We start from the raw sequence: 17,890 nt of genomic DNA, 5'->3' as shown, positions 1-17,890 counted from the left end.
CTGCCTGGTAAAATAGTCCGTCATATGCCAGAGATAGCCAGATCTGTCAAGCTCCACACAGTTTTCCTTTATTGGTTCTATTGGTTTTATTGCCTGCCTTCTGCTCTAAGGGATGGTGGTCGTTCAGTGACAAGAACCTGGAAAATCATTCAAGTTGACAATGCTTTTTAGATTTCATGTTTTCCTTGTGTCTCTATCTTTTAAAAACAAAAAAGGACGACTCAATGACACAGTGAACTTAGTGGGGAATTTGTTATTGTTGAGAACTTACCTTCAGATTCTGGGGACTGCTTTTGTTGCCTTCCAAATAGATCTAAGCTACAATGACGTACTTACCTGTAATCCTAGAACCTCTGGTTGGTGTGATACAACTTTTTGTATGACAGGTATGGACTTTGCTTTCTGGTGAACAGAACTAAGATACAACTCCAAGATAAGCCGAGTTCTCCAACACTTGTTTAGCTCTAGGGCTATCCCTATGGATTCAGAGGCTGGCAGCCTTGAGAGGTGGAGGTTGTGCTTCTGAAGCCTGCCAAGCCTGGACTTTGCTGATCATGCAGGTCAATCATACAGTGTATCCTACGTGTCTAGCACTAAGTCAAAGCACTGGAAATGTTGAAATGGAAAGGTAAGGAAGAAAAATGTCTAGAAACTTCTTTTTTCAGACAGAAGCCCCATCAGCCAAACAAATGGATGCGCTTTGGTGTTAATCCATCACACTCACATATCCATATATTTTCTCAGAACCTTAAATGCAAAGTAAAGTTGGACTCCAAAACTGAAAATGTGTAACACTAAGGGGAACTTTGGACTCACTGACACTGCAGGTTACTTTTGTCTGAAAAGATAATAAAGGCACAACAAAACCTCCGATGAATAACCTATGTGTTATATAGCAGTGTCAGAAGGGTTACGCTATAGGAATAAAAATGTTGCAGGACAATCAAAGCCAACATTATGAAAGTGTTTTGAACATTACTGATGTTCTTCTCCCAGGAATTCTATTACCAGTCACTGATATCAAAAGTAACAAATTTTAAAGAAGCTATAAATGACAAAGCTCTCAGAGCATGGCCAAAGAATGAAAATAAAACGGACTCATTGGCTACCATGTACCAGATCAGCTACATGGAACATTAAATGGCATTCATCTGCTATTCCTCCAGGCAGGCATCAAGGTGTTGCTTGCATCCTTTTCTCTCACCTGGAACCCTGTGTTTCTGAACTTGTTGTGCTGTACCTGTGGGAGAAATAGGGGACGTGCTGAGAACTGCTGTGCACTGTGTCCTCCTGGGGGGAGGACTGGCACGTGCTGGCCACAGTTGTAAAAGCCATTCACACAATCCAGACATCTGCCAGAAATAACGAAAGACAAGTAGCAGGTAGTAGCATACTACCAGGAACTTTTTACACGACTCATTTATGTGATGCTTTTTTTCCGTCTCGTGGCCCAGCAGCTACATGCCTGTGTAGCAGGCTCAGTGGAAGGATCAGGCTGCAACAGCCTTGCCTGTCAGGCAGGGCTGAAGCGTGGGTTATTCCAGCGCCTGCCACATGTGCCAGTCCGGAGGCAAGCACTTGGTCCTCTCACGGATTGTGGCAGAACGCAGGTACATTGTGAGTCTGTCGTGCCTAGCAGCAGTCTTGTGTCTTCCTGGGTACAAGTGGCTGCTGGATGGGAAAGCCGCTGCAGAACCTTGGAAGAGCTGCTCTTCGCTGCTCAGTGCCCCAGAGGTCACTACAGGAGCTGCTGCTAACTTCTGATGCTTCAGAAAGTTCCCTTGCTGGTAGGCATGTGGGAAGATGGGCTGTGTGGGGCAGGGATTATACAGATTTTGAGGGGCAATCAGCTTCCAAGTGCTTTTGATGCGTTTGCGTACATGCAAAAATAGCTTTGAGCTTGATGATGCTGCAGCAACATCACTGAGGGACAGCATGTCTCTGGAGGGAAAGCTTATTTTGAACTCTGGGTACGTTCTCCTGAGGTTTTCTCTCTTGGTATTTGGAAATGTCAAGTTTCTATTTCTTGGTCTGCCTAAAAAAATACCAATTAAAAAAAAAAAAGTATCTTTAGGTATACATTGAACTGTCCTTAATTCTAAATGCATTAATATTTAAAAGGTAATAGGGTTATTGAGGCAAACTAGACCAACAGCACATCAGAGAAAAAACTGCACCATCTGCATTCAAAACAGAATTTGAAGCAGTGTGTTCTGTTGTTATAAACTTTGAAAGCACTTGGTGAATGTCAGTAGAGCTTTGAAATTAAAATTTCTTCTTATTCCAGACCAGCTATTATTGCATCTCTAGCTTGGGTTATCTGGGAAAGGGTAGAAGCCACTTGGGGCATGCTTGGTAAATGCTGCCATTTCTAGAAGATGATGACGATGGAAGTGTTTTGAGTTTAGCTCTGTGTCTGTTTGAAATGCAGTGACAGAATTCCCATATCAAGATTGCTATAAAAACAGAAGGAGGAATAGGAGGTTCTGTACTGAATTATGAAAATAAAGCAAAATCCTTAGAAATGTCCGCTAAGGGTTCTGTGCCTTGCACTTGTTTTTCATTTAATAGGGGAAAAATAGTCTGAATAAATCAGTAGTAAATCTTTTACAGAGTAACAGTCTAAAAAGAGGTTGGCACTGTTAAATCATATTCAATACCTAGTTATTTACATTTCTCTGTGCTAATTTGGTAAGGATTGGTTAGCATTTGCATGGGTAATGCAACATGTTTTGAAACTACGTATGCAGTGCTGGAGCAGATTTTGCTGTCTCCTCTTCGTCAGAGTACCTCTTAGGAATTCAAATCCAAAGTAACCTGTGCTGTGCCCTCAGAGTTATTGTTTGAAGAATCTCAGGGCTTTTGCAAAATAAGCTGTTAAACCTCAATTCAAAACTTGGACAACCAGAGAGAGCAAGTGACAGAAAGAAGGAAGAGATGCTTCAGTGATTTCCATAGCAAATTTATCTCCCTTAAAAAGTAATAAATATTAAATACATCAGCTGGGTTAAATGGATCCATTGCAGTTACGTGATTTTCATGAGCTGGATGTGTATTAAGAAAGAATATTCCTAAGCAAGCTGAAGTGGGCAGGTCACTATCTATAAGTTTACGTGCTTTGATCATGGCTACATTTTTATACACAAGCAATCATATAGCTGCATTAATTCTTTAGAAGGTTATTAAACTCAAACAGCTGCCGGGCAGCTTGTATGACTGACTGCTAGATAGCTATTGAAGTCTCCGGTTGGTCTTTCAATGGTCCAGATGTACCATGATAAAGGAATGACTGGAAAACAGTAAAAATCGTGTTTTTGAGCGAGGCAATAGTAGCTTTTTCTCCTTCAGCTTCTCTGCCTTATTCTGTAGTTTGAAGTTTGAAATCTGCCACCATATGGAACCGTCCTCTTGGGAAACCTCTTTGCAAACTCCTCTGTGCCTTGGAGCTGAGCTGAGGCAGTGCATGGTCTGGCAGCCTGGGATGTGTTGTTCAGTGCTCCACGTACAGGGTGATTATAAGCACTGTGAGTGTTCGGGCACCAAAGACTTGCGTCTCCTCTGACCCGGTCCTAGTGAATGCTCCTGTGCTGCGGCAAGTTCATTGCTCTAGAGCAACAAGGAAGACCGGAGAACTCCCTGCTACTCATCTGTCCCCAGGTGCCAGGACACAGGACTTGGGTGTCAGCACCTCTGGCTCAGCTGGGTGTTTCTAGATGAACAAATGCAGTCCTAGCTCATGGCAGAATTATCTTGTCCCTGACAGCTGCCTGTGTAAGTTAAAGCTGCCAGCTGGGAGCAGTGACACAGACGGAAAGAAATTTCCATTGTTTGGAAGAATAATAACCTGCATTGAGAAAAAGAAGTGCCTTTTGTTTTATTTTGCTTCACACTTCTAGTTGTGCAGTATCACCTTCTGTTATACTTTTTACTGACGCAGGAGACGTTCTTCTGAAAGGTAATAGACAACTCAGAAATAAATTTCTGTTTGGAATTTTGGAGGCCAGGAATTTCAGCACTGCATTTTCCTGTTTTCAAAGTGCATATTAAATAAATGTGATCCCTAGAAGTATTCAAGGACAGCTCTTTGTATATAAAATACACCATCATCAATGGTGGTGCTTTGGCAAGCCTCGAGGACAAGGTTTTAGAGACCAGAGTTTCGTTCCTGTTTGTATTTGGGATGTCACTGCCAGCACATTGAGGACAGATGAGCATTTCAGTCAAGGATGCTGTTTGCAGGCTGGCTGCTCAGGCTCCCAGCAGTGCTCCCAGACAGTAGTGGGAATTTGCCCCTGTCATTGGTGCGGCAGGTAGTCTGTAAGTGGGAGACACGTGTGCGTTGTCAAGGAACACCAGTAGCAGCTAGAGGAAGAAGGAAGACAAAGGACTGAAAAAGAAAGTAACAAAAGGAAAACCTGTATTTTTCTAATCTAAACCCTGCCCTGCAGTGGCTTTGTACCCCCTAGTCATTCTTTTGAGGCATATAATGTAGAACAGTGCAATTACTTTACTGATTACACTTGATCTTCCCTTACCAAGGTATTAAAGAGGAACTGGGGAGCATATTACAAAACATACAGCCCTATTAAATTTGATTCCCTTTAAAACAATTGCAGGAAATCTCACTCTTGTAATTACATGAGTGTAAAAAATCATTTTTTTTAGTTTTCCAAGCCCTTCACAGTTCTTTTCCTTGTCTGTGGTACGTGGAGTTGTATCAACCTGATGCCTTTTTCTTTTCTCAAAAATCAGTTGATTTAAACAAAAAATCTCAAAAGGTCTGAGAAACAGGCAAAATTGCTAGGTTTTATAATTCTGGGCTGACTGATCTTCAAAGAAGTCTGTGATATCCATACAGTGTAAATCCAGTGGCCACAGACATAGCCAGGATGCAGGGTTGGAAGTGGAGGGAAAACCGCTGACTTCCCGCAGGCTGGCTGCTGCTTAGTCTCTGTTCCCAGTGCTTCCCTGGGTGCTAGAAAGGTCTGTTGGAAAGACTGCTGTGGGCATCCAGATCACTGCAGAGCCAGCGAATATCTGTGTGATTTAACTAGATTTAAAACTATATACGTGCTGATGTCTCTTTCTGCCCTGCTGCCCCCAGGTGTCCTGTGTTCCCGAGGATGCTTTTGAAAGGAAATAAATTCCCCCATCTCTTCAATGCCACTGGAGGCGTAGGATATAAGGTTAATTCAAAGAGCTTTACAGACTAAAATTTAAGCTCTCAGCCTGATTTCTCGTGAGAAACCTCCTTGAGTTGGTGGTGAGAATTTCAGGCCAGTGTGTGTACTGCTCATGGGGCACAGCGCCTGGGCAGCTCGGGCCCTGCTGGCAGGAGCCTTTTGGCGCGGCAGGCAGCACCCCGTCGTCTGGGTGCGGGAGCGCAGAAGGGCGAGCCCCAAGAGGAACACGTTTATCAACAAAGGGATTCTGCTCCCTGGCTCAGGTACTAGCACCCTGCAGAGGTCTGCCACGGCCCACTCCTTCACGCCTGCTGCATGTCCTCTGCAAGCCCTGAAGAGGCGCCTGCTGGCCACCACGTGCCTCTCGCCTCACCTCGCTCAGCCCCTGCTCCTGCCCCTCGGGGAGCCGAGCTCGTCCTTCCTCGCCTCTTGGCCGCACCGCAGGGAGGGCCTCGTGCTCGCCGTCTGCATCCAGCTCTGTGGGGGCTCAGATGCTTCCCTTCAGCTCTTGGGTGACAGGGCTGTGCTACGTGTCTACTAGTTGTCTTGTTCTCTCTAATTAAATATGCCCAGCTCAAGATAATTTAAGGCACTGAATTGTGCCTTTAAAGTCAGTGTTGTAATCTTTTCATTTTTGCTGTTGCTATGAAAGATTAATATGTTCTAATGCGTCAGCCACCAGGTTGTCTTCCACAGCATGACCTCAATTAGAAAATAGTTCAAGGAAAAAGAAAATACTGGGATTTAAAGCAGTAGTCTTGTCTAAAGCTAGCACTTAGTCTCTTAAAAGGGAAAAAAATCCAGTTACTTCCGTGTCCATTGTGTATTTGTGCCTTGTGCACCTTGTATTTCAGGTATCCCAGGCTCTATTCTCAAACCATTAAAAATACAGAGTAAACTCTCCAAATAGATCCTGCTATAAATAGCAGAAGATGTGTATAGATGACACACAGATACTCTCAGTGTCCATCTTAGAGTTACCTGTTGGTACTGAAGCATCGTGTAACAGCAGCTCCTGGAAACCTTTTGTATTACGTTTTTCTGAGTGTTAATCTGTTAGGTGTTAATCCAGTCTACCCCATATGGATGGATGTGAGTTATGTTCCCAGAAAGATGAGATTCCTTTTCAGTATTTTGAATGGTTTGAGGAAAACAAAGTAAACTTCTTGAACGAATAGCCTTCAGAACATATAAAAACTTTTTATAATGTCAGGGGTGAAAGCAAGAAAAAGTTAACAATGCTTGAATTCATTCAAAACAGGCAGTTATGTAACAAACTGCATGACTTTTGTCCTCCTTTTATTTCTATTTTAAATAATTACTGAATTACGAGCCAGCACTCCAAAAGGGAACACCAGCACTTTGTTAGCCCAAGCACGCTGTGAGAAAAAGCTGTCAGCTGAAGCTTGTGCTCTGCATGGTGGCTTCCCCTGGTTCACAGGCTGGGGATTGCAGGGCTTGGTGTGGCAAACTTCTAGATTTTATTTACCTTAGGGCAAATGGGATGCATTGCCTTGTTTTTTAATTTGTTTTTGGTTGTATAGGAGGGGCTGTGATGTCTGAGGGATCCTCAGTGAAAGGTGATCATTACTCCATATAGAGCAGCTGCGTTGCACTGTATTTCCTACATCCAGGGCATTAATAAACCTGTTCTCACTGGCAATTAACAAAGTCAGTAGCAGGACGTGGCCCACAGAGTCCCATGCAGTAGACTGCGGTGTCTCCCGTGACCTGGGGCAAATGGAGTCTGTTTGCAGTCTTTGTGCTGCCAGGAGAGTCCATCCTGCCTGGCCGCAGCGTGGGGACCCCTCCGCAGCGGGGCCACATCCGCATGGAGCTGAGCTCCTCTGAGCCTTATGCCTGCCTACCTTCTTGCCTTGCAGGTAAGCCACTGGGGCCAGGAAAGGCTGGTTTCGCCTTACATGTTTTAATAACACGTAAAGCTTCACAAGTTTGACATCAAAGATGTAACACTGGTATCTAGCAGAATCCAGAGTGGCTGGGCACTTGGCGGAGCAGAGCTAACGGCCACCGATCCTGGAGCCCTGGCACATATATGGGGGTTATTTCTTTGCAGGGTGGCTCAGGTTAAATTCGCCCATGCTCCTCATCCTTGAGGGTGATTTATATCCTTTCATTCTTCTATCAGGGAGTACAAATGTAAAACTTTCCCTCAGCGTGGAGGTATTGTTCCAAATAAAATATTTTCAGCTATGGCCACTGCCAGTGGGATTTAGCTTTGAGCTGATAGCCATTGCTGAGCAGCTGAAAGCTGGCCAGAAACCGGTTTTGATTTTCCTTTTTAAAAATAAATAAATATATATATAAATAAATAATCCATGCTTCAGGGTGGGAAGGGTAGGAAGGGTGTTTTGTGTGTGTGTGCATTTGGTTATTCCTTTCTGCATGACAAGGGAGACTTCCCTGTGCATAGGGCTTCCAGTCTGGTGCTGTATAGCAAACAGAAGGCAGTTGTTGAAATGAGAGAGAGGTTTGCTTCACAGACCTGTCGAGCTTGGTGTGCTGCAGGTACCTGTAGTTTCTTCATCCTAACATTATCCAGCCCTTTATAGACTGGACATGCTTTTCTTTGCATTTATGTGCTCCCTGTTTGACAGAATTCAGGAGCTAGAAAAACCTTGCTTGTTTCAGCTTTGTGTTTCTGCTAATATGAAAAAATAGTCATGAAGGGGGCTGGTGGAACAAACAATAGCTGATTTACTTGGTTAATTTAAATGGCACATAGTGGGTAGCACAGGGAGGCTGCCTCTGTGCTCCAGCAATCATGCTGGGAGGTCTGCAGCACCATTACATGCTATTATTACTTTCTGGATAATGTATACGTTTTTCACTATCACATACTTTTTTCTCTTCCATTTTTCATGAGAACCGGCATTAGATTAATGGTTATGCCATAGAAGAAACGTAACGCCATGCCAGTCTGATTTATTGACCACTTAGTGCTGATGAAGCTGCAAACTAGAGTCAGACAGATGTTACAGTGGCATTTTTCTTTTTCAAAGCTAACAGCTTGTTGTATTTTTAACCACTTGTTGTGCTGTCTTCTGCTTACCCTACAACACCAGGAATACCAGAACAAGCTTCTCCACAACCCTAAGGAGAACCTGCTCAGGAGGAGGACTGGATGCCGCAGGATTCAGCAAGCCAAGCAGACTCCCCCAGTTAAGGGATAGATGGCAGCAACTTTGCTTCTGATGTGTGGGAAGCAAAGTAGCTCTGCTGAGGGTCTGTGCATTGAAAATATTAACAGCTTTTTGACAGGAACATTTCCAGATCCTTCAATAGCTGTCCAAGGGTTCCCTGCAGGACTTCCCTGCCTCCCAGGTGGAGGGTTTCTGAGATGGCACATCCAGTGTGCTGGCATGTTTCCTGCATGTGAGTTACTGTCACTACAGACAGAAAGCAGGTTTTGTGTACCCAGAGCAGGCCAGTTGGATAGGGACAAATGCAAAGCTTGATTCAAATTGAAATTATGAGTAAAAAGATGTCTTGCCGATTTCTGATTTACAAGCATGTGTGCACATAGGCAAATACGGAGCTGGAGACAACGTGTAGCAAAAGCTGTAATCTGTAAATGCATTGAATTTACTACTGAGGATGTAGTTGTACTGGAGTCTGTTTTCCATCTCCAAATGTTAGGTTTTCTGTCATCCTGACTTGCCTGGTGACAAACAGGAACTCTCAAGCTACAAAAAATACCTCTTATCTGAAATATAGCAAGAAGCACGTGCAGAATTTCTGTGTTGCCTGTCAGCAGCAGTGTGTCCTTGCTTTCTTCTTTGAAACTTCTGTGAGAGCAAGAGGTGTCTTTACATGAAATCTCTGAAGCATATTACTTTTTATTACTTCATCATCTAAATCACTAATTAAGTTAAATTCGCTGATGGAGACTGTTTGGGTATGTAGGTAATCATTTTTATTATCCAAATCTTTTCTGAATTATACATGAGGACAGTAATGTTTTAAAACTTCCTTTCATCACCTCCCCATTCCCAAGCAGCTCCATCTGCTTGTTTTTGCAAGTGGCTTGGCCATTTCACCATGTGTCCTAGCAGGGATGTACAGCCAGACCTCCTGCTCCCACCAGGCCAGAATAAATCAACAAGCGCACCCCTGTCCTGATCTCAGTGCTTTGTTGTGACCTCCATTGTCTTCAGTGAGTTAAACAGGCCAAAATTCCTTGGAAACTGGAAGGCTGAAAGAAAAAATGTAGCTCTGTTTTGCATGGTTGCTTGAGGATGTGTGCTGTGGTGTGGAAAGGGTGAACCTTGCAGCGCTCTGCAAAGATAGGATGTAGTGTTTTATGTACCCTTCTTTGTCTGTCTCTCATCTGGGACAGAAAAGATGTGCCCTGTGAAATGGAAGGCTTTACATGCATGAAAATTGAAAGTAAAAGTTCCAATGGTTTGTCTCAAGGAGAATGTCAGGAATGGAAGAGCTGATAATTTTCTTTGCTTTAGCACTTTGCAGAACGACTCCAAAATAAGTTGTTAACACTTCCTTATTAGTTTTCCTTGCTTCTTCCCTGTGCAATACAACTCTTTTTGAACACAGGCTTCGAGAACTTCATACTGTAATTAACAGAATCTTCGCTGAAAATCTCCTACTTACAATTTTCATCAACAGAGGGGGAAAAAATGAAAGTTTCACTTTGTTCTCCCTTTCTTCCTAACTAAAATGAGAGCTTCTCCTCCAAACGGTGAGGAACGGTGTGATTCGTGGAGCTCCGCTAGGTGCCAGAGTGCACAGGGTTGCAGACAGCGGGCGAGCATACTCTGTAGGGCTGATGTGCTGCAATGCTGGCTGCGCACCAGCGCTGTATGAAGGGATGGTCCTTTGGCTGCCAGCAGCATCTCAGCAGGTCTCAGGGAGCTGGGAGACGTGGCCAGCTGCCTTCTGCTCTGGGATGTGCAGGACGCTCCCTGGGCACAGTAGCAGACAGGTCTTGTGTGGTTGCCCCTGCACTCAGTGGACGGGAGTGCTGCCCTGCACGCGTGTGGGCAGGGAAGCCGGTAGACAGCAAGCTTCTGCCCTGGGTGTGCTTCAGGCACAGCTGCACGATGCACCGTGCCTGGCTTCTCTCATTTCGCCCATCAGAAGCTACCTCCCACTGGTTGCATTTACGGGGCAGTTTTGCTGCTCTAATATTTTCCTTGGTGCAAGTATCTACATATTGCTCTACTTCTCTGCGGTTTTCATAAGCAAGTACTCCCATTAGCACACCCTTTGCAAACAAATGATGGATTGTATTCCCTCTCCCACTCAGAATGGGGCTATAACAACATTAATGAAACATTAGAGTTTTAATTACACCATTATCCTATTTATTTTTATAAATAATTCCAAAGCAGTCATTAAAGTTTGTGGAGTTAGGAGTAAATGACTTAAGGGAAAGAAATCAACTTCTCAATCTTCTTGTTATCTATCGTACAATATCCCAGGGATGCTGTTGGGAACTAGCTGAGTTGTTTTGGTTGCTGTTGTTAAGATGATTCATTTACTCACACGGTGGTAACATACTGCTAAGCTCCCTACTTGAAATGTCTGTCAGTGGGACAACGCTGCAGTGCGTCAAAGCAGTGTTGCATTTCTTTTCTTTCCCTCAGCTCTCGTAAGAAGGTGCATTGGGAAAGAGAGTAATGCACTGAACAACCCTGCAGGAGTGACTGCCTTGCAGTTGTTCCAGATATTTTTTTTTCAGCAGTGCTGCAAAGGACATTGTCTCTTCCAGTCCCAACCTTCCGCAGCTTGCTGTTTTCATCGCAAATCTGCAAGCTCTTCAAAAGACAAGAAATTACAGGCTTGTCTGAAAAGAACCTGTCCTTGGGGACACTCTTGCAGTACTGCTAGCTTCTTTGGTTCTTCCCTCCCTCTTTCTGCAGCTGTACTGAAAATGTGGCTATCATTGATCCTCTCAGGTGAACTTCCACATATTTGAAATAGTCTGATGTGGACCAGAGCTGATAAAAGCATTTGATCCAACAGATCACAGATCCCCTAAACTAAAGCAAGTGGCCTGGTGTTTGTTGCAACAGATATTTGCAGGCCTCTTGCAAGTATTCCTTGTTGTATGGGTTGAAAAAAACATTCACACTGAGCAAAGGGAACACGGAGACTTTTCAGCAAAGGGCACTCGAGGAGGAAGCTGTGTGCAAAGTGTCGTATCTTGCCTTTTGCCACATCACCAAAAGAACAGCTCTGATCTCAGGGAAAGATGGTATATCGTGGGGTCTAATTATGATGCTTTCTGTTGTAATTTTACTTAGGAAGATAGATACAGAGAGCACTGAGTCAGGGACAGGTCCAACTACATAACTTTTGTTCTCTGTTCTCCCTGTAGAACCCAGACATCGTGTTGGTGCACTACCTGAATGTACCAGCCATCGAGGACTGTGGGAAACCATGCGGCCCTATCTTGTGCTCAATAAATACAGACAAGAAAGAATGGGCAAAATGGACGAAAGAAGAACTAATTGGACAGCTCAAACCAATGTGTGAGTATCTGGAGGCTTTTTTGCTCTATGAAGGGTTAATTTAGAGTATGATGTCTCTCCTGGCCACTGACCCTCCCTCTAAAGTAGCCGTTTGTCACCATCAAACTCAACATGTATCTGCATGCACTTCTTTCTTCCTGATGTATTCTACGCATGTATGAGCCATCAGCTCTTTCCACTTAGTTTTTACGAGAAGCCATTTACATGGTATGAAAGCTGCCCAGACTGTTGCAAAAAGGATTATGTTAAGTTCCCCTCAGCACACACTGTGCTGGGGAAAAAGCATACCTATGGTCTTATATTTTTCAAGTGACATTTCTAGGCATCTACTCACTTACAAAGAGCCTTTATTACAGTATTGGCAGGTAGGTTTCCCTGAAGGCCCCTCTATGTTTGTGTTGTTCTGTGTCAGGTCAGAATTGGTTGCTGTTGTTTATAGAAGGGCTCTGTGGAGCTGAATATCTTTTTATCAGCAAGACACACCTGCGGTGAAATGCCTTTCAAGTGCCAACTGTCAAAGCAAAATTTCTATTAAAATAAAAAAAATCTGCATCCTGTCCATTGTCTGCACAGCAAAATAGTGGAGTTGGATTGCTTGGTGATGCCGTTCTCTGAACTTCAGTGCAGCCACCTCCACAATAAGCTTATCTCATTATCTACTATCCAGCTCCCCTGGTCGACTTGACTTGAAACTCTAGTTTGTTCTTGGAAGTCCAGTTCAGGAACTCTGGCGTTTTCTCTAGTTCTGTCTGAAAAAACAGTGGATATGGTGGAAGGGTGGGTATCATTTACTACTGTTCTAAACTTTGCGGTGTAAAGAGAAGGCTACTTAGGTGTGCAGAGTGATCAGGAAGTTGGTCCTGCAGACAGGCAGCTCTGTGGAGCTCTCTGCATCCACCTTGAAGTATATTTTCTTAAATATCGGTTATATTGTATGTCTTCCCCTGGAAAATATCTCCGAACTGCACAGAGACCTGCAATGAAAGAGTGATTAGGCATATTGTGGGTTAGTAAGAAAAGAAGATTGATTGTGGGAGACACAATACCAAATCCAGGTGCTTACATCTGAATCAACAAATACCAGGTCTGCTTTTCTCCCTTGCCCCTTCCCCAGTCAGATGCTGGTTCTGTGCCCAGCTCTCAGTAACCAGAGGCCACAATCGTGAAGTATATTCTGATGGGTCTTGGCAATCAGTGAAAGGTAAGTCTCATGCTGACCATAGCATTATTAGTTCTGCGTTGCTCCTTTGTTACTTCCTGAGCTCTGCAGGCCGTTCTGTTACTGGTGGGGGGAGGAATGCAGCCAAACTCCAGGTGTCCATGCCAGAGCTTTGCATCACCTCTTCACTGCCCGCAAAAAGCAGTGGCAAGGAGGAGACCTGTCGGAAGTCAGCAGCCAGTGAGCCCTTCCCAAGTCAGTAGCACTGCTGTAAGTGACAGTCATCTAACAGACAGGTTCTGCTTTCTCTTTAGCTGCCCAAGAGGCAGAAGCATGGTAATTTCCTCATATAAACAATACCCCCACTTTTTTGCTCCCCCATGTATTCCTTTTCCATGCAAAACTGAAGGAGAGAAAACAAGCCAAAGAGAAGAGAAAAAAAAACAACCAACAATTTGCTAAACAGAATGTTGCCCTGGGACCAATAAACTTAGAAATCCAAGATGTTGAAGTTGTAGCTGAGACTGAACAAGGGCCTTAATAATAAACAGGAGAGGAAGTGGCAACCTGTTTTTTTCTGGTTGGTTGGTTGGTTGTTTTAAAAAAAAAAAAAAACAAAAAACTGCAGTGCATCAAGAAAATTATGTGAAAACTACAACGAACTAGCTGTAAATTTAATAATACTTGGCTTTTTTGTGTCTCAGGAGGGAAGAGTGAAATTCTGCACAATTATTCAGAGTATGTATGCAAGTACACATCTCTGTTTATGAATACATATCCTGGGAAGCACATCCTTAGAAATGTAGCTACTATAAAAGCATTACATTTTGATCAGACTTAGAGAAGAAAGAGGACACATAATGGTGTTCAAGAAACACAGAGGGGCACTGCTTGCCAAGATGCCATCAGATTTGTTCCCAGTATTGGGTATGCTTTGAAAGTCCAGAGCCAAGCACATTAGTTTCATCGTATTTTCACATTAATCATTCTTTCAAAGACTTCAGTTTGATTGCCTGATGTTTTCAAATTTCTCTGCCCTAAAGCAGATTTGTCAGTGACTTGATAAAAATGTTGTACATAGTGTCACTGGTGAAGTGTGCATCTCCCCTTTCTACATGTTCCGTGTTGTGGTTCATCTAGTTTTATTCCTCTGGACTTCGAAGCTGTGTGAGGGTTTTATTGGTTCATTTTCTTGCTTGCCATTTTTCATAAGCATATCACATTCAGGACAAGTTAGTAATGATATAGTCACAGTGCGCATGGAGGTCTGAGGGTGAATGCTGTATCTGCAGGGAGATTTTTACATCATGTTTCAGACAATTGATGTCTTGCAGAACTAGGAGGAGAAGCTGATACTACTTCTATCTTTAGGGACAATGCTTCTTCCTGGTCAAAGGTTAGTAACAGCATTCAGTTGCTAATCTGGGAAAGGGGAAAAGTTTTTAAAGTGGGAAAGGGACTGCCTAGAAATACAGGCTGGTTTTATAGCAAGTGGGAGGTTTTTCTGAAGACTTGCTGAAAGCAAGTTCTGTTCATTCAGGTCCTGCTCAGCCTGGACCCAAGTGAGATATTAAAGCTCTTGACCTCTGGCAGATTTTAAAGCTTTTATATCCAAATAAAGGATTGTGGCGAGTCCGTGGTGTGGCAGCCAGAGGCTGGGAGCATGTTCCCTTGGCTGTGTGTGCCTGGAGAACTGCAAGTGATGTGACAGGTGGCATCAGCAAGAGGGGGATTGGTGTAAGAGTGCAAGCCAAACAAGTACATTGAACTGTTTTTTCTGAAGTGCAGAGAGAGCTTGACTGGGTTCGCTCACATTTCTTGTATTCTTAAGTCACTTGGCTCCATCTTCCTTTCTTGTTGCATCATCCTAAAGTCAGTCCAGGCTTCATCAAGTGTTCAACATGCATCTGGGACAGGCACAAGCTCCTGGTACCAGACTATGTCTCTTCCATGATCACAGCAGTGTGCTGAGGTATAGGCTGCCCAGGGGTGAGTCCTCCTGTTGTGGTCTTAAATAAGATGTCTGCAAACCCTGAGCTTCTTGGCTGGCTTCGGGGATGGCTTTCACCTGTCTTGCACAGGTGGTTATGGATGAAAAAATACCCTCTCAGGGTGGTCAGGCAGGTCTGAGAGCATTATGGAAACACCATTAGCTTGTTTTAACTGTGAGCTAATTAAGGGACTGAAATTAACACATCTGAACATCCATGAAAAGGAAAGTACTCACTGCAGATGCTCTGAAGATTTGTGGTTTTTTTTTCAACATCTCCAATTGATTTTCTTTAGTAAAATTACTGAATGGAGACTGTAAACAATGAAATAGCCTGCCTTCAGTTTTTGTTGCTTTGAATTTTTGATTTAGTTCTGATGTGTTTGTCATTTGCCTTTACACTATGACATACACAATCTCCTGATTGTCCTGTCTGGACTATCACTGCTGGCTTGTCAAATGTCAGTTTCAGTGACTCACTGTGGCCAAACCAGCTCCTGGGAGACAGCACCACTTTGCCAAACTGCAGTCCTTGAGACTGAAGCTGATGAGCCTGGAAGGAATGGTTATGCTATTCACAACCTCTGTCAGAATGATTCCTCTCTCCTTCAAAGTTAGGAGGTGGGGTGCCTTGTCTTAAAGGTATAAGCATGTTCAGGGAGCACAGGAAGGTACTATAAAGCCTCTACTGAAAACTAACTGTTGCTGTTTGCAGACCTGCAGCAACCTTACTGACAGCAGTGTCCTAACTGATCATCTGAATCAAAAGGGTCATTGTGTGTTGCTTCTGAATGAATGCAACCTTTCAGGACATTTGTGCAAAATGAGTAGTTGATAATACATGAAAATTTTGTGGAAACTGTCAGAGACACGTGTAAGTCATTGCAGTGTGCCTGATATGAAGAATGGATCTCAACTTGGCATTGCTTTCTTTTTCTTTTTTTTTCTCTCTTATGTCCTGTTATAGTCTTGCTTTGAGATCTCTCTGAACAGATTAGCAGATGTCCTTTGGGGCATCTGGTGGTAAAGCAGAATGCAGTGGCAGAGTCCAACACAGCAGAATTCTGTATATAAACTCCATATGATCAGCAAATTGTCAGCCAGCTCATGTTGGGGGTTTCTCCAAATCATCCTCTTCTGGCTTTCTCATCCCTCAGCTGGCAAAGTATGAGTTATAAGCTTACAGCTGGTGCTACATTGCAATCCTTCTTTCAGGTCCACTATAATTAAGAGATATCTTTCTTTCTGAAAAAAAAAAAAAAAAAAAAACTTTTTTTAAACTTTTTTTTTTTAATTTCTCTGATGCTTGGAAACTGATTGCTCCTGCTGCCTGCGTGCAGCCACAGCTGGGGAAACTGGAGGTTTCACATAATACCAGTCAAACAATAATTTTGGGCATAGGCATTTCTTGTCTCATGTGAGTTGCCTCTCCCTAGAGTAACTGATTCTGTCTGTTCTGCATGTGTCAGTGAAACAATCTGAGGCTCTTGGAGGTAACCTGAAACTGCATATCTGTGTTGTTGCAACCGGAGAGGACATTAAACACTTGTAGCCCAATATGAAGTTTAAATAGTAGTAGTCAGCATGAATGTGGTTTGACGAATTGAGTTGTTGGGTTTTTGTTGTTTTGTTGTTGTTGTTGTTTGTGGGTTTTTTTTTGGTTGAGTTAAATTTATATTCAGTTTCAGTAATTGTTTAAGGTTTTTTATACTTAATCTTAAAAGACAAATTGTACAGAAATGCTGTATAGGTTGATTTTTACCGTTCCCAAGCCTATTTGTCAGAGCTACAAAGTGATCTTCAATGGAAGCTGAAGCTTGCCGGCTGTTTCAACTGACCACCACATAAAAAGTAGCACAGATTCTTTAAAAGAGCTCGGTTTTAGTATATTAGATGTCCAGCTTTCTTTGAATAGTATTTACATGTTACTATAATTGACTTCATTAAAAAGAGAATACAGTGGTAATTGCTAGATTGGTTCTCGTATCCCACTGGCTACTATGAATACTGATAGGAATATCAGCCACCTGCCTGATTTCTTATTTTCTCACTAAGATGTATCTCCTACCCTTTTCATTACTCCACACATACTGCTCTAAACGTGGGTCACCTGTGAGAAATGCATCCGTCCTCTCCCCTGTAGCACAAGGCTGTGGCCAGGGATGTCTGGGCTGTCCCTAAGCACCCCCATGGTCTCTGTTTTGCTCCTCCACCTCGTGAGCCCGACAGAGCTGGGCAGGGGGCCGGCAGCTGCTGTGGGCACACGGGGTCCGAGGGCTGGCAGGGGGCTGTGCTGTGCAGTGCTGGGAGCAAGCGAGTGCCTGCCCTGCGTCCGGAGTGGGAACTTGGTTCCATCGTGGGTGGTCATCGTTTCCCCAGAGTAGCTTATTCATATGCCTATGTGGGCCACCCCTTAAGGAAGCACGTTTTCCGTAAGAGATGATTTTGCCTGCAGTAGAACATTCCACTTTGCAAAAAGAACAGAATTAGTGACCATTTTTCACCTGTTGCCTTGGGCAGTCTTTCAACCACCATTCAGAGATATCACAGTGAAATAATCCTGATCTGTGAAATTGAGCGTTAATAGTAACCCAGTATGAACTTGACTGTTACCAGTAATGAAGAATTGAGGAAAACTAAACCAAATTTCCTGTCCCCCTAAAAATGGCTTATTAAACCAGATACGGTAATTATAGAACCATCTCTGGTAATTACAGAATACATCTCTGAAGAAGTCATGAGCACACCATCCTCCTTTTCCATTCTTCCTTAGTATTTTTTTCTCTCCTCTTAGCCTTCAGCTGTAGTAACGATCAGAGTCAATACTAGAGCATCTTCTCAGGTGGCTGTTCTCATTTCCTGGCATTTTCACCCAAGATCTTGAGGGGGAAGATAGGCGTTCGTCACTGATAATTACGTTAAAAGAAACTTCAAAGTTAGAATAGATTAACGTGCGCTCTCACGCACCTCTCTGTTCCTCACCGCGGGGCTTGCGGGCCCGGGGGCGCCCCGGCCGCCGCCCGGCGCTGCCGGTTCCTGGTCG

At 43.6% G+C, this 17,890-nt stretch overlaps 1 protein-coding gene across 7 annotated transcripts in view; it reads left to right on the top strand.

The window, feature by feature from the left end:
- The window catches only part of CAMTA1 (calmodulin binding transcription activator 1), a 375,445-nt gene that overhangs the window by 297,225 nt on the left and 60,330 nt on the right, over positions 1-17,890 (top strand). For all 7 annotated transcript variants that reach the window (XM_040533948.1, XM_040533944.1, XM_040533945.1 and 4 more), the window contains one exon: positions 11,545-11,698. In XM_040533948.1, coding sequence (XP_040389882.1) covers positions 11,545-11,698 — 154 coding nt within the window. The remainder of the gene's footprint in view (positions 1-11,544; positions 11,699-17,890) is intronic.

This window comes from Cygnus olor, chromosome 21 (genome assembly GCF_009769625.2).
Source record: "Cygnus olor isolate bCygOlo1 chromosome 21, bCygOlo1.pri.v2, whole genome shotgun sequence".
In the NCBI taxonomy this organism is placed as follows: domain Eukaryota; kingdom Metazoa; phylum Chordata; class Aves; order Anseriformes; family Anatidae; genus Cygnus; species Cygnus olor.
The sequence above is the reverse complement of the archived record's forward strand: the minus strand, read 5'-3'. Positions and strand labels throughout refer to the sequence as shown.